Source organism: Cetorhinus maximus, chromosome 15 (assembly GCF_964194155.1).
Source record: "Cetorhinus maximus chromosome 15, sCetMax3.hap1.1, whole genome shotgun sequence".
Classification (NCBI taxonomy): domain Eukaryota; kingdom Metazoa; phylum Chordata; class Chondrichthyes; order Lamniformes; family Cetorhinidae; genus Cetorhinus; species Cetorhinus maximus.
Window position 1 is genome coordinate 5,460,003 of NC_135893.1, and position 22,711 is coordinate 5,482,713.

The window sequence follows — 22,711 nt, forward strand, 5'->3', positions numbered from 1 at the left end:
GAAATAATGGGCATGAACTTCATCACTCTCAAGCTAATAGGGTCTTTGCTCTTTGCTGGTCTTTGTGGTATAAACTCTGTATCCCATTGCTACCTATCATGTATCGCCTATTTATTCTGAAAATATTTATAATGCACTATAAACACTTAACTCTCACAAATTCACTCAATAGCATCCATTAAAACTTCAACCTGAAGCACTAAGGCACTGCACCACTCGGAAAATTGACTTTCTCATTTCACTTTACAATTCATTTAAATAGATATGACAAAATCCACCTTTCAGGCAGTGTTAACCGGAACTGAACAAGCTACTATAATTTCCAGATTTAATGCCTCTAAAATGATAAAGTACTAAAGATACTAATATTGATAATTTGATGGTGGTTTTCCCCCTTCTCTATTCCTAGACAATCTCAGCAACTTCTTTGCAGTCTCAAATCTGCTCCTGAAGTCTTCTTCAAAATCGTTTCTTTCCATATCCTTCCTTCCTTCTCAGTCAAATTGGATTAGTTCAGACTCAATGACAACTTGCACTTGCCTAACATCTTCTTTGTATTAAAGCTCCCAAAAGCACTCTAAAGGAATGGTGGGGATGGGTGGTTGAGAGTTGGGGCAAGGTTAAGAATGAAATAGAGGTGGAGCCAGGCAGTATTATGGAAATGGAAATAGCTCATCTTGATGATGGGCTGAATTGAGGTTTGAAGCTCAGTTCAGGTTTAAGCTGCTTGATTCAGCCAGTTCATTCAGGCTTTATTATGTCAGAGTTAGAAAGTAGATTTCTACAATAAGAAATTTTTTTTAAAAAAAGCAATTAGTGCAAATCACCACCAGATAGATAGGTATAAATAACTCCCAAACTAACACAACAAAGGTACAAGAAACGTTTTAATTTGCAGTCGATACCACCTAGTCAGGTGGCAATTTGAACCAGAGTCCAAAACAAGCAATTTTTTAATGGGTTTAAAAATGGCCTCAAAAAGCATTCCATATAGCATCATAGTGAATACATTTTGTGCTTTGTTATTTTCAATTACTACACAACAGAACATAATATGGGATTTCAACTCCATTTTAAGTAGTACAAATACATTATTATACTCCACAAATATACTGACACGGACACAAACAAACACCTATATTTGTAAGCTTGCACCAACTAATAGTTAGCCATTTATACCATTTGGCACATTCCAGAGGTTCAAGAAAGAAAGACTTGCATTTTTATAGCATATTTTGTGACCACGGAATGTCCCAAAGCATTTTCAGCCATGAAGTGCTTTTTGAAGTGTAGTCACTGTTTGTAGAAAACGTTGCAGCCAATTTGCGCACAACAGTAATGAAATGATGACCAGATAATCTGCTTTTTGTGTTACTGGGTGGGTTAATATTGGCCAGGACACCTGTGCCATGGGATCTTTTACATCCACCTGAAAGAGCAGGCAGGATCTCAGTTTAACGTCCCATCCAAAAGGCATTGCCATCAACAGTGCAGCACTCCCTCAGTACTGCTCTGGAGTGTCAGCTTTGATTTTATGCTCAAATTTTGGAATTAGACTTGAACCTACTACTTATTGACTTTGAGGCAAGAGTGAGTCCAACTGAATCATGGCTGACACAAGCCAGTAAAAGTTATTTTACATTCTATGAAAAGATATAGGGATACTATTTGAAGATGCCAAACCATCAAGATATTGCAGCCATGTTTTTAGTTTATGGTTTTCAGCATCTGCACCTAGAACCAACTAAAGGAAAAATAAATACAACTGGAAATTCCCCCTCCCCCATCAGTGCCTCAAATATCTTCCTTAGAAAACTGCACATTAACTATCCTGTTAGTTAAAACATTCCCTTAAATACAGTTAATACTCAAGGGGTTAGTCTGACATGCATAACAAATCCAAAAGCAGCTCATTCTATAGCTCAGCTAACAGAAGAAACCCTTGCTGCAGGGCAAGAACAAAGAGGTCAGATTTTCCCCCTATGGGGGAGAATCTGTTCCACAAGGCATTCTACATAGCAGTCTAGCTAAAGACTGATGGAAAAATCACACACAAGGTTATCTAAGTGAAAGTGCCCATTAGCTAGGATTTAGAGAGCATGACAATAGTCCTCTAACCACTACAACCTGATTCCTTCAACGGAATAATTTAGCACCACACGTCCAGTAATGTACAATATAGATTTAAACCTTAGTGAGAGTCTGCTGGCAGGCTGTGACATACTTGAGGGCTCTGATGAAATTAAACTAATCAGAAACCCAAACCTGGAGCCCCTGCTATTCATTCTATACAACATACATTTTCCCGTCATTTCTGATTTCAGTAAAACATTAAGTCATTTGTCTCATTTGCCGTTTAGTGGGATCCAGATGTGCATAAAATGGTTACCACGCTCACCTACATCAGAATGACTAAAGCTCAATCGGTAATTCACTCAACGTGAAGGACTTTGAGGGCATGATAAAGTGCTGTATAAATGCAAACTCTTCTTGCATGTTGCAGCAAGGAACATTCTCTCTGTTGCTTCAGCTTTGGACTTTGGGTCCAAGTTTACATGTTCACTCAAATCTTTCCCTCCACTTGGCTGGAGGAACTCTGACGAAATATGCTCATATGACATGGGAGGGGGGTGGAATCTTAAACTGGGAAATAATCCACTGAAAGTTGTTAGGAAGCTCTACAGTCAGGATGTTATAATTAAGTTACCGCTTCAGAAGGTCTTGAAAGTAAATATCACAAAGATATTGATCATTCCACATCCTGTTAGTTACACAGGTCTAAAGGAGAGCAGATTGGAAAAAAACACAATCACTGACAAACAAGCACCATTTTAGTCATTTGATATTACAGACCTTGAGTATTTCTGAAAAAAGAAGACATGTTGTCCAAGCTTTTTGTCTTGCACTCATCAGGGCAGTTTGCAAGAATACCAATAGCAAATTGAACACCAATTTACACTGCATAAGAGGAGAGTGCTTAGTGGTTGGCAAGTGGACCCTGATTGGTAGAGGCGTTGTCATGGAGAATGCACCAGAGAACCATTAGCTGCCAAGCTTTTGTTCAAATTCAAACCAGGCAGTTTAACTCTGATTGGTCAAGGTTTTGCCATGGGGAACGAACCACGGAATGGTTCCCCCCTACCCCCACGCTTCTGATTGGTTGAAAAAGGCAAAATATGTGGACAAGCACCTTCTGTCTGCAAAGGACAGGGCCCAGTGTGAGCAGCATTTTCCAACAGTGACACAAAAAACATTCAAAGGACAAAACTTCAGAATTGGAAGCTTTACTCCACAGAACTACTAAAAGATGACTCTGTGGATGAATTCATTTCAAACAAGGTTGCACAAAACAAAACAGATATTTTGTTCACATATACTTTTCTATAATAAAACACCTTGATCTACTTTATCAATATATCTGATTAACCCAAGAACATATGAAATAGGAGCAGAAATAGGCCATTTGGCCCTTCAAGCCTGCTCCAAAATTCAATACGATCAAGGCTGAGCTTCTATCACAAATCTATCTACCAACACTATCCCCATATTTCCCTTAGTATTCAAAAATCAATCCCTGCCTTCAATATACTTAACAACTAAAAATTCACAGCCCTCTGGGGTAGAGGATTCCAAAGACCCACAACCCTTTGAGTAAAAAGCCTCATTTCATGATTATAAACACACAAACAAAACTTTACTAAACATTAGCACAGAAGTACAAGTGTCAGGGAGGTCAGCACGAGAAGAGATGAGAACAAGTTGGGCTTTGATTCAAGGCCAAGACATAAAAAGATAATTTCACTGTAGGTATTAAATCTAACCAATACATTCTAACAAAATGGATGCCATCTCTTTAATACAAAGCAATTCTGCACTTCATTATACTGCATTATTTTAGCTGCTGATATGTTAAAGGCTCTGTTTATGGTCGTCTGTATCACCAGATGCAGAATTGAGGTATTCTGTGACCTTGTTCTTCTCACCGGGGCATGAAATTACAGTTGTGACACCTTGGTATTACAGTCATAAATACTGCAAACTGCATACCTTACAGCTATATATACACATTTTCTATTGTCTTCAAACATAAACCGGACCAGTATTTATTTAAAAGGGGGAAAAAATTGCAAAACAAAGAATTTATTGCTCTATTTTCTTTCCTTATTCCATTCCCACAGAAGTTATTTTTTAAATTAGCAACACAGTATTACACAATATACTATTAACCCTGTCTAATCCACCTTCTATGGTCACAAACGTTATTATAATCTGGCTGATTTGTGTAACACACAAAGTTTTAAGACCATACTCCTTACTGAAATTTCTTAAATGGACTCAGGAAGAAATCTGAAACCTTTGATAAATTCAAATGTCAAATTGAAATTCATTTTTTGGAAAAAAAAAACCTTTGGAATTATACTATTCCCTGTATTTTAATTCCATGCTCATGCCCTTTCCATGCCTTCCTTTAGTACGGAGAACACGTGCCTGCCAGCAATACAGCTCCACATTAGCTAAAAGGAATTTCAGATTGCTGTACAAGATACAGCTCTCGCTAATATGGTCAACTATGTCACTGTAAGGCATACTATGCTAGACCCTAAACACAACTAGAAACATCTACAAAGGACAAGTAGCAAGGTAGGAGAGGTTCCAATCCTGAGTGGTACCTCTTATTTGTTTGCTCCACAAGTCAATGTCAAACTTTTGATGTACAATAAAAACTTTTATCAAACCTCTTAAAAGTTAAGGGGGGGTTTTAGCTTCAGTAGAAAATTTTTGATGTATGGAATTCTTCACGTAGAGGATCAATAAACATGAAATGCTTTACCAGAGACAATGGTAGAAGCAAAATCCACAATTCTTAAAAGGGAGACGGGTGAATTGTTGAAGGAAAGAACATGCATTAATGTTTTGAAAAAGAATAAAAATCAAAAGTCTATGAGACAAGGGCACAGGCCTGGCATTAAGCGGATAGCTCTTTCAGAGAATCAGCACAGGGCCCGTGGACTAAAAGAGCCTCCTTCTATTTCGCAAAATTCTACACTTCAATGCTTCAACTCAAAGAATATTTTCAAATGAAATAACATCCACACATATATATATTATATTGGTTTATAATAAAAACAGAAAACGCTGGAAAAATTCAGCAGTTCTGGCAGCATCTGTGGAGAGAGAAACAGAGTTAACAGTTCGAGTCCGTATGACCCTTCTTCAGAGCTAAAAAGTAGAAATGTGATGGATTTTATACGGTTTAAGAGGGGGTGGAACAGGTGGAGAGAAACAGGGATGAGGGTGCTCAGGAGAGATTGACAAAGATGTACACAAGATAAAGGGGATGTTAATGGTAGTGTTAAAGATTAAAGAAGGGAAAAATAGTGGCTAAAGGTAGGATAGCAGAATGTGTTAATAGCAAAACAAGGGTCAGCACACTGTGAAAGCACAAGTGACAGGTGGCCCTGTGGGGAGGAAAAAGGATAAAAGGAGGGTTTTTAAAAATAAATTAATATAAATAAAAATTTAAACATTTGATTAAAAAAGGGGTAAAGATGGAGAAGAGACTTCATGGTCTGAAGTTGTTGAACTCGATGTAAGTCCAGAAGGCTGCAAAATGCCTAATCGGAGGGTGAGGTGCTGTTTCTCCAATTTGTGCTGGGCTTCACTGGAACATTGCAGCGGGCCAAGGATGGACACCTCCCCCCATGGCCATCTGTCACTTGTTCCACAGAGCACTGACCCTTGTTCTGCTATGAACACATTCTGCTATCTTACCTTTATGCCACTATCAGCACCTTTAGTCTTTAATACTACCATTAGCAGCCCTCTTGTCTTGTGTCCATGACATCTTTGTCAATCTCTCCTGAGCTCCCACCTCTCTCCCCTTCTATTTTGCTCCACCTCCTCTTAAAACAGTAGAAAAAATCCATCACATTTCTACTTCTTTAGCACTGAAGAGTTGTCATATGGACTCGAAACGTTAACTGTTCTTCTCTCTCCACAGGTGCTGCCAGACCTGAATTTTTACAGCATTTTCTGTTTTCATTTCAGATTTCCAGCATCTGCAGTATTTTGCTTTTATATTAGTTTACATTTATTATTGAGGAAGCAAGGGAGATGGTGGCGTAGTGGTAGTGCCACTGGACTAGTAATCTAGAGGCACAGACTAATGCTCTGGGGTACGGGTTCAAATCCTACCATGACAGCTCGTGGAATCTGAATTCAATTCATAAAAAAGCTAGTCTGAGTAACAGTGACCATAAAACTGCTGTTGATTGTCATAAGAACCCATCTAGTTCACTAATGTCCTTTGGGTAGAGGAAATCTGCCATTCTTACCTGGTCTGGCCTACATGTGACTTCAGATCCACAGCAATGTGGTTGACTCTTAACTGCCCTGTGAAATGGCCAAGCAAACCACTCAGTTCAAGGGCAACAAATGCTGCCCACATCACATGACAGGATAACTTTTTTTTTAAAAGCAGTAAGGGGTCCTGTGTCTTTGATTTAGTGGCTCTGCTATCTTGCCGCAATTTTTAAATATGAATTTTAAACTCCAATTGTATACAAATATTTTTAATTATTTCCATTTGTTCTGAGAAAATTGGTTTTTGACTAAGAAAAATGCTGCCATTCGCTAAAATCATCAAATGAGCCCATCTATGTTTGTCCAATACAATTACATTTCATCTACCAATTTAAAAAAAAATTCTTTAAAATATTTATAAGTACATTTTTACACCAATCTGAAGCTTCCGTCACTCATACCAACTAAAGGGGAATCTAGGGCTACATTCTCAAGTCCTCCAAGCACTGAATTTACCCATTAGAAAGACAAAGTTGATTTGTAACTAGCATCAGCCAGAATGTCATTCAAGCTATAATCTTGCCTATAAGAATGGACAGTGAAAGTATAGCATCAGGAAAATTCTCCCAGTAAAAGCATTCATTCAAGTTCAAACTTTCAAAATTTCACAAATCTAACAAAAACACTTAAAACACTCCCACTTTGAGAAATAGTCCTAAAAGCTAAATGATTTATGGTTACAGTATATGATTTCTGCACATGTAACATAATACATTAAATCTATTTTTAACCAATTCTTATTTTCACAAGTAGAATAATTTTATGACATTACAGATATTTCTCTTTTGTAATTTATTTCAGCTAAGTCTCCTTCAGTAAATCTGTCCAACTAAATTATCTATTTCACTTGTAATTTCCTCTCGCTCTTGCCATTTTTGCATGAAACCGCTATTATTCTCTGAGCTCCTACTTCTATCTCAATAACCCAAATAGTTTATAGCAAGAGTTTAGGATGGGAAAGAAAAATTTCATTCATTATTACTTAAGGTAGAATCATGAGCAGGACATGCTTACATGAAATTATTGGACTAATCATTTATTAAATGCATGTGGCAAACGTTCCAGATAAATGTAGCACATCTACCACTTTATATATAAAAGCATCCATTACAAAGGGGCTAAAGTGTAAAGTGAAATTGAATACCTATAGAATAGGATAAAAACAAGATCTATTCAACATCAGCTGCTCATTTCAGTTATTATCTCCACTCCTGCAAGTGATAGCAACTTACAAAACCCCCCCTTGCAAAACGTAATGCTCTCCAACGAGTATTTAAAAAACATCTTTGACATAGAAAAAAAAATCACAAGGCATATCATAGAGGGAAATCAAAAGAAAAAGGATGCTCAGACATGGAAAGAGAGAGCAAGGGAGGTGACAGAAGGCATGGTTATAAAGGTTCATAAAAGCAAAAAACAAACTTGTATCATTAAAGTGCCTATCATGTCTTCAGAACACTCCAAGTGCTTTACAGTCAATGAATTACTTTTGAAGAGTAGTCACTGCTGTTTTGCAGATAATCATTGCAGCAAGGTGGCACAAGTAACAAAGATGTATGACCAGATAATCCGTTAGTGGAGGAGTAAATACTGGCCACCAGCATGGCACTGAACTGGCAGACCAGACTGTATGCTCATGTCTCGCTGTGTGCCTAGAATTAGAGCAAGGGTTGGCCACAAACTATGGGGTGAAAGAAGAGGATAACAGATAGAAGACTACAAAAGTAAAATACTGCAGATGCTGGAAATCTGAAATAAAAACAGGTCTGGCAGCATCTGAGGAGAGTAAAAGAGAGTTAATGTTTCAGGTCTGATGATAGGTCACAGAGCTGAAATTTCTGTTTCTCGCTCCACAGAAGCAGCCAGACCTGAGTGTTTCCAGCATTTTCTGCTTTTATTATTTAATAATGTGGGAGGGGACACAAGACCAGAGGAGTCTGCAGAGATAGAATTTGGTAAAGCCATGGATTGACCTTGCAACCTCTATAATATGTGCTATATTTGACAAAAGAAACACCCTTAATTTCCTTCAAACAGTTCCCAAGCGTTAACTAATCTAGCAAGACATAAATGAGCATTTCACTCTGGAATGATTATGTCAACGATTGGAAAGAGAGCAACTTCTTAATCTCCAAGTTTTTGGATCCTTCCTCTCGAGAATATTCATAGTGTTTCCTTCTTCCAATTTCCCTAGTTTATTTCAGTTTGGGAGAGTCAAAGTGTAAATTTAAAAGGTTTTCTTTGCAAAAAATAAACTTCTTGCAGCTTGATTACATGGGAAAGTTAACTATGTATATTAGCATAATTATATTTTTGTCTGCAGTATACATCTCTGCTCATTATTAATAAATAAATCTTTCAAAATGGTGACCACATACTGAATGACAAGCACAACACAATACATTGCTGGTTAGCGTCAGTACAGATATTGACAATATTATGTTGAAGCATTTTATACAGTTCAGTGATTTTGACCGGTACATTCCATAAGTGAAATAAAAATTGCATCATATTGTGTCATGCAATTTTCTGGCTATATCACCAGCACATTTTGCTTTTATTTATAAATTTGATTTAATTTTTAAGTCATCTTCACTTTGTGTTACAGGCCTAAGAACAAACTATTTCCATGGAGGGTTTTGAAGAAGAGTGCCATCATATTGTTTATCTAAATGAATGGTTTGTTCACCACATCTGAGAAAATACAAGAAAAAAAAGGCAGATGTATGCTTCACACTTTTGATGTAAATTCTGAATATTGTTAAAAGATGACAGTATTTTCTGATATTCTATGGCTGCATATTGGCAGTGTCTTTAGTGCTTTGAAAATTAACAAGAGCAGTGTTCAGCTTAAAGCCAAAAGCTGTCAGCATTGATTTAAGGTTTCATGAAAGCAAATTTGATGTGAATTAGAGAAGTCTAGCCTTGATATGCAGTTAGTTACATTAGTATGGGAAGGACACAAATGTCATTCACAGAATCTTATGAAGATAAAGCAGACTGCTTGAAAATGGTATGTTTAAGGTAAAATGCAGGATACCATGGCACAGTAAACTGCTATCAAATTTCAATACATTTCCTGAAATGCTTTCAATTTTTTTTTCAAAGTGACCTTTTAGTTAACTGTGTAAAATGAAATCAAATTAACTCTTTAAAGGCTACCGCAACATTCTTGCCCAAACTCCCCCAGAGGGCCAGCATTTGTAGTTTTCCCAAAAAAGCTAATCACGTTTTTAACAGTTCTGTACTTTTCTACAATCATGGGGAATTTAAAGAAAATCATGTGCATGGATTATAGAAAAACAGATTTGAAATGAATCTTTAGTATTCAAGGTGTAGAGAATAAACATAAAATAACTATTCTGAGTAATATGCTTACACACATTTTTCAGAGACATTCGGCAACTAGCAGTCTTCGATGAGCTTATCACCCATGAACTTCACCATGAAGGCTACAGGAAACATCTAGAACCTGCACACAAATATCTTAACCACTATGCATAGAACGTGGGAACTGCCTTGTGAAAAAAGACCAAGTCCATCCAATTCACCTTCTACCATCCAATTAGTCATAACAAAAATGATGTTGTTGACTAATCATTGCAATTAATCTCTATTAATTAATCTGCAGCACATACATGATGTGAGGAAAACCCCAGTGGGTGGAGGGCTCTGAGAACCATGAGTCCAAACCCACGTGTTTCTCCAAAGCTTGCTACACTTACCACGTGTCATCTCTCAAATTACTCTGTTATCTTCTGAAAGAAAAATATATAATTTGTATTTGAATGAATCAGTGCTAACCACTTCCACTGTCTGCCTCAGGAGCCTGTTCCATAGATTGACCACTTGCTCACTGGAATATTGGTTTCATAGATTAATAGTAAATTAACCATTTTTTTACATAGGCCCTATCCTCTGAATTTTCTGACTGTGCTACTAAGGTGAAATACATCATTATGGCCTACGTTATCTAGTTGCTTTAAAAAATTAACAATCGTTTCTCATCTCGCCTTCTCCATACCCATGAGAACATGCTCAATTTACAAATTCTGCACTTCATAAGCCAATCCTGCCATCCCGTCAATCATTCTGCTTGGTTTCTTCTGCATCCTCTCAATATCTGTAAATTTGCTTCTTGTGCTGTGGCATCTGAAATTATACATACATCTGTATACCACCCAGTGACATTGGCCTGTTGTGGGATACCAGTGTACAAATTAATTCATCCATGATTTCTTTCTCCACCACTTTAACAGGGGCCTTTAACCATCTGGTTAATGCCTTGACTAAAGTGGTACAGGTCAATCAATCATTGGCTAGGATATCGTGCATAATTTCAGGATAGATACATCTTAGTTTCCTGCAGATTTCTGTTCTATTGCTTATGCCAAGACCACAATGCAGATTGTGACAGGACTGACTCAGCACCTTTCTCTTCTTCCTTATTTCTCCTTATGGTACCCAGAAGAGGTCTATTGAACCATTGTGAGATGCCCTATTGGGCTATTTGGTTTCAAAACTAGTTCAATTTGTCTACTGATAGGAATGTATATTGAGTAACAGTCAAACTTGGGAATTCAGTGTTTTGATAAACCTAACTATTTGCCAAAAATTACATTGAAGCTTATTTTTCTTTCATCACTCCTGATATGCAAAATAAAAACTCAAAACTACATATGTGCTCTAAACACTCTACCATATGCATGAATTCAAGGTGGCTCATGCACTAAATAGAAACATAGAAAATAGGAGGAGTAGGTAATTTGGCCCTTCAAGTCTGTTCTGCCATTCCATATGATCATGGCTGATCCTCTATCTCAACGCCGTACTCCCGCACTCTCCCCTTACTCCTTGATGCCTTTAGAGTGCAGAAATCTATTTCCTTCTTAATTACATTCAGTGACTTGGCCTCCACAACTTTCCATGGTAGAGAATTCCATAGGTTCACCACCCTCTGAGTGAAGAAGTTTCTCATCATCTCAGTCCTAAATGGTCTACCCCATATCCTGAGACTGTTCTAGACCCCCCAGCCCCATCATCCCTGCATCCAGTCTGTCCATCCCTGTCAGAATTTTATACATTTCAATGAGGTCTCCTCTGATTCTTCTAAACTCCAGTGAATACAGACCTAGTCGGCTCAATCTCTCCTCATACAACAATCCTGCCACCCCAGGAATCAGTCTGGTGAACCTTCGCTGCACTCCCTCTGGGGCAAGTATATCCTTTTTCTTAGGTAAGGAGATCAAAACCATACACAATACTCCAGGTATGGTCTTACCCAGTCCCTGTACAGCTGCAGTAAGGTATCCTTTCTTCTGTACTCAAGTCTTCTCGCAATAAAGGCCAACATATCATTTGCTTTCTTAACTGCTGGCTGCACCTGCATTCTTAATTTCAGTGATTGGCGTACAAGGACACCCAGGTCCCTTTTCAAATTTTCCAATTCAACATTTTCCAATCTATTACCATTTAAATAATATTCTGCCATTCTGTTTTTCCTACCAAAGGGGATAACTTCACACTTATCCACATTATACTGCATCTGCCATGTATTTGCCCACTCACTCAACCTGTCTAAATCACCTTGAAGCCTTTTAACAACCTCCTCATCGCTCATATTCCCACCAGGTTTTGTGTCGTCAGCAAACTTGAAGATATTACGTTTGGCTCCCTCATCCAAATCATTGAAATATATTGTGAATAGCTGGGGCCCAAACACTGGTCCCTGCTGTACCCCACTAGTCACTGCCTACCACTCTGAAAACGACACATTTATTCCTACTCTGTTTCCTGTCTGCTAACCAATTCTCAATCCATGCAAATATATTACCTCCAATCCCATGTGCTTTAATTTTGCACACTAACCTCTTATATGGGACTTTATCAAAAGCTTTCTGAAAATCCAAAAACATCCACTGGTTCTCCCTTATCTATTCTGTCAGTTACGTCCTCAAAATACTCCAGTAGGTTTGTCAAACACAACTCCCCTTTCATAAATCCACGTTGACTCTGTCTAATCCGGTTGATATTTTCTAAATGTCCTGTTATCACATCCTTTATGATAGAGTCTAACATTTTCCCTGCTACTGATGTTAGGCTAGCCGGTCTGTAATTCCCTGCTTTCTCCCTCCCTCCTTTTTTAAATAGTAGGGTTACATTTGCCAACCTCCAATCTGCCGGGACTGTTCCAGAATCTACAGAATTTTGGAAGATGACAACCAACCCATCCACTATTTCCATGGCCACCTCCTCTAGTACCCTGGGACGTAGATCATCGAGCCTTGGGGATTTATTGGCTTTCAGTTCCATTAATTTCTTTCAGTTTTAGTAATACTAATTTCCTTCAATTCCTCCTTCTCACTAGACCCTTGGTTCCCTAGTATTTCTGGGAAGTTATTTGTATCTTCCTCCATGAAGACAGAGCTAAAGTAGTTGTTTAATTGCTTTGCCATTTCCTTGCTCTCTACTATAAATTCTCCTGTTTCAGACTGCAAGGGACCTACATTCGTCTTCACTAAATATTTTCTTTTTACATACATATAGAAGATTTTACAGTCTGCTTTTATGTTCCTTGAAAGTTTACTCTCACTCTCTATTTTTCACCTCTTAATCAATCCCTTGGTCCTCCTTTGCTGAATTCTAAACTGCTCCCAATCCTCAGGCTTGCTACTTTTTCTAGCAAATTTATATGACTCCTCTTTGGGTCTAATACTATCCTTAATAAGTCAGCTAGGGATATAAAGTGGATTAATATTGTTCAGTTTTGCTCCAGCCTCCAGCTTACAATCCTCCCTGAACGCAGCGCTACTTCACTCTGGCCTCTTGCAGATTCCACTTCCTTCAACCCACCACTATTTGCCTAGGTCCTCGGTTCTGAAATTGTTTCCCTATACCTCTCTGCCTCATCTCCTCCTTTAAGAGGCTCCTTAAAGCCTATCTCATCGACCAATCTTTTGAACACTTATCTTAACGTCTGCTTCTTTGGTTCATTGTCAATTTTTGTCTGATTATGCTAATGTGAAGCTATTTGAATTGTTCTAATACATTACAAGTGCTATATTAATATAAGTTGCTGATTATCCTTGAGGAGTGTGGTAGGGAGAAATTTTACATCACTTTTTCTTGTTCTTGGAGGTTGATGTGCTAGAAGACCCCACAGATGTTTTTTCTACCTGAAGGCAAAAAAGTTAACTACACTTGTAAAGACACATGTAATCGGCAGGAAAATGTAAAATTGTGTATAACAAAATATTATTTCAGCATAACCCCTTTAATCATTCAGCTGTTACCAGAAACAGAAAACAGGGGGAATGGTCTCTTTCAATGTTATTACTAAATCCCAGATTACTCGATCTTCATGTTGTTTCAAGCATAGAAGGTTTACTGTTGTCCACCACAACACTGATTTCTCTGTGATTCAAATGTAAGATTTCTTGCAAATAGGTTAATTGAAAGACTGGGACAATTTATACACCAATTTTAAAAAGTATTGTTTTGGAGAAACATCTATTCACTATTTTCTAAAATATGACTATTATCTCCCTTGCAATAATTGATCGGCTGGTGAAGAGAATAGGTGGCTGAACCATAAAACCATGGGGACCAATCTCAGCAGTGACAGGAACACTACAACTGGCCTCAGTGTCTTTTGATTAGGACAAAATTGGCTACGATTATCATTTTGATCTTCAAAGCCTTTGGCTTTCAGTTTTAATGGAAAAGTGGACCATGGAAAACCATATCTTAGAAAGAATGCAACATTTGGAGAGCAGAATGGAGTGAAGAGGGATGAAAGGCAGAAAAAAATGTAAAGTTCATTTAAATGACAGCAAAGGAGCCTGCAATTTAGTTCTTAAAAATTTCTCCTCCATGTACCTCAAGGGCTGTCAGTACAAACAACTCATATTACCTCCTTTATGAGTGGATCATTTTCCATAGCTTCTCATTAGCCAATATAAAATTTGTTTCTAACATGCTGTCTTTATTTTTTTTTAATATAATAAGTGTCTCATGCTGCATTGTAGGAATGGCTGACTTTCATCCACCACTCGTTACTGTTGTATATTTCCTAACAGACTGCCATCAAGAAAAGGCAGGGTAGGAAAGAGGAAATGATCCACTATAAAAACAGAGAATGCCGGAAATACTCAGCATCTGTGTAGAGAGAAACAAGGCTAGCATTTCAGGCTGATGGCCATTCACTCACGCTAGAAGGGAAACAGGAAGTAATGAAGATGAGCAAGGCAGAAGAAACAAAATGGAAATCTTGTCCGAGACAAGTGCAGAACTTCTTCAAGGTGGGCATCTCTCAAAGAGAAGTGGCAGTGAATTAGACACTAATATAATAATAAAATAATGTAGATACTGGAAATCCGGAAACAGTGAAAATACTCAGCAAATCTGGCAACATCTGTGGAGAGAGAAACAATGTTAACGTTTCACATCAATGACCCTTCGTCAGGATAATTTCCAGAAACGATCCATAAATCTGTTCCAGCAATGAGGCCCCAGTAAACTCATATATGCAGTACATGTAGTAACTGAAGTCATTGGCCACATAAGGAAGTAATTTGAACGCTGTAATCTAATTACTGGGGTTCAGATGACTGTTAAAAACTACTAGAATGACATCTGAACTTCCCTAACTAAATAAATAACCAAAATAAATTGCTTTCAGTTATTACTATTCTAGGCTTTAAAATACTGGACAAAGGAAATTTTGATGACTTGTGTCACAGTTGCACCACAATGCTTTCAATCCTTCTACAGGTAAAACCTAGCTTTATACCAGTCTAACCACATATCATGTTCATGTTGACTGTACAGTGGAGAATATCCAGATCCCAACTGCATTTGGTCCTAGCTGTAAGAAAGATAAAAAATAAATTATTTAATTTCTTTTAACAGGAGTTATTTTGTTCATAGGCGGGTCAGCACAGTTAAATCTGACATGGAGCCTGCTGCTACACAGCAATAGATTTCTATCTTGGGTTTCTCTACACAATCATGCAGCTTTTAGTCTCAGTTTTCACTGCTTCATTGCCTCAATGATACAGAGAAGTCCCAAAGCTTTTCTGATTAATTAGTCCCTATGGTATGTGCTTCTTTCCGTAAAGAATTGCAAAGATTATTCAATAGCACAGCTGCACAATGGTCCAGGCCTTCCACCAACACAACAGTTCAATTTTTCCTTTGTAACAGAGTCAGTAACCTATAAATGGGTGCCTTCTGAAAGTGTAAAAAAGCTAGGATGTTACAGTCAACCTTGGTTACTACAAACTGATGTGGACTAGAATTGTAGCTCTCGTCAGATGTTCAATCTTCACAAGAGCTCATCTGCTGGCAGCAATGGGGCTACAGCCAGGACCAGAGGAGGGAACTTTGATATATTACAACAGAATTTATTATAACAATAATCAACTCTATATGTAATGGAACACTAAAAAATCAAGATTTGGACTGCGTCGCACACATAGGGAATTTAATTGAACAGCATAATCTATCAGAAATGATTAGAGTCAAAGAAACCATGATAAACTGATGGCCTAAAGACCCAGTCCCCACTGCAAGTATTACACAAATAGTCATTTAAGTCAATTAAAAGGCTATAATTCCATCCAGCTAACTTTGGTGTCCAGGAACTGTATAAATCTGTTTGTCGTTTTATAAAAATTAGATGACAAAATAATAAATAGAACTAAGAAGAAATATGGTTTTATTATGCCTCTCAGTTTGAAACATCCAAGACAAAAAACAGAGAATCATGAGCCAGCCATTATCTATAAAGGCATGGTTCCAGATTATTTTATTCCAACCACTGATCTGGTCATTTGTGGGCACCTCCACCACAGAGTTTGGCAATTACATCTATTAGCTTCAGATAATGGTGCCAAAAATCAATTGCTAATCAAGAATTTTGCCTTACACAAAAGAGTTCTCTGTCCGTTCCCATCTTTATTCTTGCACATTGAATAACTTACTTATTGTGCATGGTTCAGCTTCTAATCACTTTAAGAAAAAAACAAGAGCATGGCATCCAAAGAAGTAACATTGACTACTTACATGTCAGCCATTATAAATTGTGCATTAAGAAATAAAGTGTTTTTATGTTTGCTATTGGCCTCCCTTCATTGTCACTGGTCTCCGCCAACAGTGCAAAAAAAATGTCACAATGATAAAGGGTTTCCATTTTCTGATCAGACCTACACAGGGGCTAAAACTAGTTAAACATGAGATGTCTGAGTGCACAGATCAATCCCCTAACCCAGAAGTCCACAGGTGATAAAAGCCTCTATAGTATAGTATGCTAAGGCCGAAAAGTTAGTTGCCAGTAGCCTCTGACTGTCCCAAGCTTTTTGCTTTTTAACGATTAAGATACCTAGTAGTACCTCTCTATAAATTGGCTTAATAATAGTCTCTTAAGTGTTTAACAAATTAACTATATATGTCAACAGATACAAAGCAATTAACAAATGCAGTCACAAGATTTTTATTAAGAAGATCCACTGCATTGCTAACTCCCTCAAAATTATGCTATCAAAAGGGACAGAATGGACAAGGTTAGCATGAGGCAAGAAGCAGTGAGACTAGCTGCAGCTATTTTTCTGTCCCCTTTAAGAGGAACAATTTGTAGGATCAAAAGGACAATTTTACTAGCATAGGCTTTGTACTATAAATATTGCATCTATGTTTACAAAGTTTTTATTTTAAAAAATTACAGGACATAGAAGGGTAAAATGGGCAAACTGACGGCAGACGTAATTTAATGCAGATAAATGTGAAGAGGTGCATTTTGGGAGAAACAACATGAAGAGGCAGTATAATCTAAATATTTTGAAGTGGAGGGGTGCAAGAGCAGGAGGACCTGTGAATGCATATCAATAAATCCTCAAAAGTGGCAGGAAAAATTGATAAAGTAGTTAAGAAAGTGCAAAGGATACTTGGGCTTTGTAAACAGCAGCATTGAACACAAAACAAGGAAGTCAGGCTAAACCTTTACAAATTACTGATAAGGGCCTCAGCTGGAGTATTGCACACAATTCTAGGCACCGCACTTTAGGAAGGATGTCAAGGCCCTGGAGAGGGTATATGTTTACCACAATGATAACGGGGATGGGGGAGTTCAGTTATGTGGAGAGATTAGAGTAGCTGAGATTGTTCTCCTTAGAGCAGAGAAGGCTAAGAAGAAACTCAATGGAGGTAATAAAAATTATGAGGGGTTTTCATGGACCAAGTAGGTCAGTAACCAGAGGTCAGAGATTTAAAATAATTGGCAATATAATTAGAGGGGAAATGAGGAGAAATTTCTTCAGTGTTAAGATCTGGAGCGCACTACCTGAAAGGGTGAAGAAATCAGGTTCGATATAACTTTGGAGAAGACAATTGGGAATGTACTTGAAGATGACTAATTTACAGGCTTACGAGGAAACTGGAATGTGGGACTAAATTGGGCAGCTCTTTCAAAGAGCTAGCACAGGCATTACAGGCTGAATGGCCTTCTGTGCTGTTAGATTCTGTGATTGTTATGTAGTCAAGTACCGTGTACTGACACGTTTCATGTTACAGCCTCTCCCTTAGTTGTGAATTATATTTATAGATAGTATTTTTGCAAAGTTAATTACATGCAAATACAGTAGTTATGAATTACATGCAAATATAATTATCTACATCTTTGATGTAAATCTATGGATTTACAAAACAGTCACATAATATAATTTATTGCTGTTCAGTTTGAGCTAAACACAGCAATGTTAAAAAAAAGTAGGTCTAAAGACTTATAGACCTTATTGCATAGCTCATAAATTGCCTGCCATTCATTGTGTTACAGTGTTTAAAGTTACAGCTTTCTTTAAATTCATATTTAAAAAAAATACCAGCAGAACGCCTGTAGTGCTGCTCAGGGTATATCAGATGGCACAATGTTTTATCGTGACTGGAGTATTATACAATGTAATACACAATGTATTATTCGATTGTTAAATATTATTATTGTTATTATTCTATTGTGTGTAATGTGACCTGTCCTTTTAAGGTCAGGAAGTACAATTGGTGTAAGTAAATACACACTGAGGTGGCTCCAAATTCAGTGCCGTTAGGTATGGGCACTTGGAAATTAGAACGCACTTTTAAGTTGCATTGTTGCAGTCCAGAAACACCCAGCATATTAACCCTTTACTTCTTTAACAAAATGTGACATGTGACATGCCACTTTAATACATGACTAGTGGATCTGTTGTAATTGCTGCTCATGACACGTAGCAGGATATATGGCTTTATAAGGAAATGGATTGTGTAATTGTGGTGTAAACTAGAGCTGTGTGTTTTTAAGGTTTTATTATGTAGTTGCAACGAGTTGGGTTGTGAGGGAAATTAGAGGCAAATTGCATGAGACATGTTTCGTAAGTGAGATGATAGAAGGTCAGCTATAAATACAGGCATAATCTTGTTCAAATTTAATATAAGGGAGAGTTTAGGAATGATTTTGGTTATAAATGTGAACTTTGTGGGAGGGTTTCGATTTTATCATTGTGTCAGATGGATAATGTTAAGTTAGTGCTAAATAATAATTAATAATAATGTTAGAGTGGGAGTCACTTGAGCAAGTGGCGAGAGAAGGCTGCCATTTGCTCTTAAATGTGATCACTGCAAATACACTACTGCTTGCAAAATCTGCTATATATTCCCCTCTCCTGCTGACTTTGTGGTTTATACGAGAGTAAAGAGTTGTGTTTCTTTTCAGCAAAGAGGGATGAGTTGAGTAGGTACTGGCAGGTCACAAAAGCATGTGGGGATTAAGAGAGAGTTGGGAGAGTCATCAGTAGTAGAAAGAATGGGGTGCCCAGCTGGTGGAAGAGAGAGAGTTGAGTAGATGGTAGGAAAACAAAAAGGCTGAATGGTAATGGGGAGGAACAGGAAAGTCAGATTAACAATCAGAGTTTGCAATCACATACCATAAGGGACAAGGATCAGAAAGCAGATGGATGTACTGAACTTTTACATTTTACTTACAGCTGGTTGAATATCTGGTGGAATTAAAGGATCAACCATAAAATAATAGATAATGGCAAAAAGGATAATAGATCTTTAAGAAATTAGGTAGAAAAAATTTGGTTAGCTTAGAATAATTTCAGCTATAAGTATGAGTGACAAAAGTAGGGCAGCCAGGTTTGATGAAAATGTGCTCTAAACACGTCATTTTTAATTGTGGTGAAGTCATCCCTCCAACGTTAAAGCTTAATGCTCAAGTGCAAAATGAATTACTCCAACATCTTTGACTCCTCATATGGTAAAACAATCCAAATGTTTATCATCTTTAGAGCAACCACAATTTTACTGTGATCTGTTTTAAATTTCCTTTGCAGTAATTTAAATGAATGCTCTCCTGGTTTGAATAACAGAGGAATATTCTGAGTTTATCTTATCCATATCATTGAATACTTCACCTATTTAAAACAGACCCTAATCAGGATATCCCTTCCCTTTTCTCTCTTAACCATGTATATCCTTTCCAGCTCATTCACTTTATTCTTGAGGTCATTCCAATGGTGGAAAGTGGAAGCAAGATCCATGGAAAATGAACTTCATTCGAAGAACACTAATAGTGGGTATCTGCATTCTCCCTAAATAATTTATCTGCTACATACCTTAAGATTATGCCTCAGCAATGCCAAAAAGTGGAAGCGAGCTACCAACAAATGAGATGAAGGACTTTCTCAAGGATCAGGTCTCTTTTCAACATATTTGACTTGGAAGTTTTTTTTAAAAAATTGTTCTTGGGAAACCACGCCAATATTTATTGCCAACCCAGTTGCCCAGTGGGCATTAAGAAACAGCCAAATATTGTAGGATTGGAATCACTTATAAGCTAGACCGGATAGAAGTAGCAAGTTCCCTTCCCTGTAAGGATAACTGACAACTAGTTAGGTTCTTACAATGATCTAGCAGGTTTAATGGATTTTTTTTTTTGGTGTGAGCCCACAAATTACAATTTACCATGGTGGCATTTGATCCCTCAACCTCTGGTTTGCTAGTCTAGTACCATAATCACTAGACTCTCATACCCAATATTCCAGACAATAGTGTTCAGTAAAGATGTGATGTTAACCTACTGATAGTTGCACCTTCAACAAATTTTGATCCCGATTCCTTAGGAGACCATAGTTCAAGTGGAATGAGTTTCAGCATCACATATCTTAGTGATGGAATTACCTTAAGTTTCACACTAATCAAAGTCTGCCATTAATACTATTAAATATGCTAGAGCTTTAATGTTGCCTACACAAGACTGGCACAAGAGGAACAAAATAATCTAGCATTGAAATTACTAAACAACTCCTACACTTCCTGAGCACAGGGGTATTGGGGAAACCAGCTGATGGCAAAGATATCCTTCCTGTAATGATACTTCATAAGATTACTGACCAGGGAGGTGGGAGTAAGTAGTGGTGAAAATGAACAGGCAGTTCAGAAGTAAGAGGTGGCAAAAATTACGGTCAAAAAGGTATTTTTATTAGGAAGCTTTTGAAGCTGGTGAGGGGGTGGCAAGGTGTAGATGTTTCAAAAGAGAAGTTCAAGTTGCAGGGGCACAGTGGCTGAAAGTTCTATCAGGGAGAGGATCACACAGTATATCAGAGCTCGGAGAAAGTAGGGTGTGTACTGGGGCATAAGCCTGAAAAGACAGCAAATTCAGAGTCTGCAGCAAGATCATGGAGGGATTTAAATACAATGATCAAGTCAATGCTCTGTAGGGCAGGGAGCCAGTGGAGGCCTGTAAAAAGCGGCATAATGAGAGTGTGCAGGAATTTATTTGGGATACAAGCCACAAGGTTTTGCATGAATTTCTCAGGCGACAGCATTGTGAATAAAGATTTCAGTAACAGTGGAGGTGAAATAAAAGCAAAAACAGGCAATACTCCAGAAATGCAAGCAGCAGTCTTCACTCCTGAACTAGCTCCAGCAATACGAAGCCTATGACTTCCAACAAAAATATCACAAGCTAGAGTTCAACAAAGTCATGAAAAGCTTATATCATCAGTGTGCATGACATGTCAAAAACTAACAATATATTCTAGATTTTAAGAAATCTTAAGATGGACAGGCATCTGTGTACATTGTACATTATTGTAACAAATGGGTATTTTTCAGCTTCATTTAAAAAGGGAATTTCTCTCATAGTTGGAAAAACTTCAGATCTGATCTCAAACCCCCACCATTCGGTTTCCCCCTTGGCCACAGGAGCAAGTTTGCAATGCAAAAAAAGCTTGACCTACATCAATACAAAATTTTGCAATGTGGTTTTTGTATTTTCCATCAGTGACCTCAACACTGTATTTCCTCAGTTTGCAAACTTTATCATGCATGTCTCTTTACAGAAAAACACAAATCTTTGTTCATACATTTTGAACGGTACCCTCAAAGCTTCATTGTGGCCAATAATAAAATTGTTCACAATGAATTTCTTTCAGTGTGAATAATTAGCTGCCCAGTAACTTATCCCCAAGGGCATGTAATCCAGGCTCAAGCCTGACTTTGATACAAAGTTTTAGCCAAAATGTGATCTGTCATTTAAGATGTCAAATAAGCATCATAGTTTAGGTTTGAATTGGAATTTGGAAGGAAAAGGACATACCTTTTTTCTTTAGGAAGGATTTTCTTGTTGCCAATGGACTCTGACGAACTCTTTGGTTCTGCAAAAATTTCACTGCAGTGGCAATCTGGACAGTGAGAAATACAGATAATCCATTCAGTTAGTGAAGATTAAAATCTTGTTGCAGTTCAATACAAAGTTCAGGATCCAGCATAGTGGTTACAAGCCATCATTATCAATTTCTTTCCACTAAGGTAAATATGCAATATACAATTCATATCAGCAAACTTTACCAGACAAACCTTTCTAATTTAAAGGATTTTTTTTTGTTGTTTTAAGATTTTTCAAAAATCTATTCAAGAACTCTATTTAACGAGTCTGGTGGTTAAAATCATCCATGGGCCCTGCTATAAAATTCTGTTCAAATGTCAAAACAATTCATGTGAGAATGTATTTCTGCGGAAGTTTATCCAGTGATTAGTGGGGCCCAGGAGATCAGGAAGGTGCCAGGGTTCATGCTGCACAGCCCAATAGGAGCTAGCTGATTTCAGCTGTAGCCACAAGGTGATCACTATAATCAACTTCATGGATCCTTGGTTAAGGAAAGGAAGGGGAAGCACTGAAATGAAAACAGAAAATGCTAGAATTATTCAGCAAGTCAGACAGCATCTGTGGAGAGAGAAACAGAGTTAATGTTTCAGGTCGATGAACTTTCAGCAGATGTTTATCATCATTTTCTGTTTTTATGTCAGATTTGCA

General features: G+C 37.6%; 1 protein-coding gene across 1 annotated transcript in view; it reads right to left on the reverse strand.

Annotated features, from left to right (window-relative positions):
• Positions 1-22,711, reverse strand: part of pex14 (peroxisomal biogenesis factor 14) — a 194,602-nt gene that overhangs the window by 85,155 nt on the left and 86,736 nt on the right. Inside the window, exon 3 of the mRNA XM_078557755.1 lies at positions 21,995-22,079. Coding sequence (XP_078413881.1) covers positions 21,995-22,079 — 85 coding nt within the window. The remainder of the gene's footprint in view (positions 1-21,994; positions 22,080-22,711) is intronic.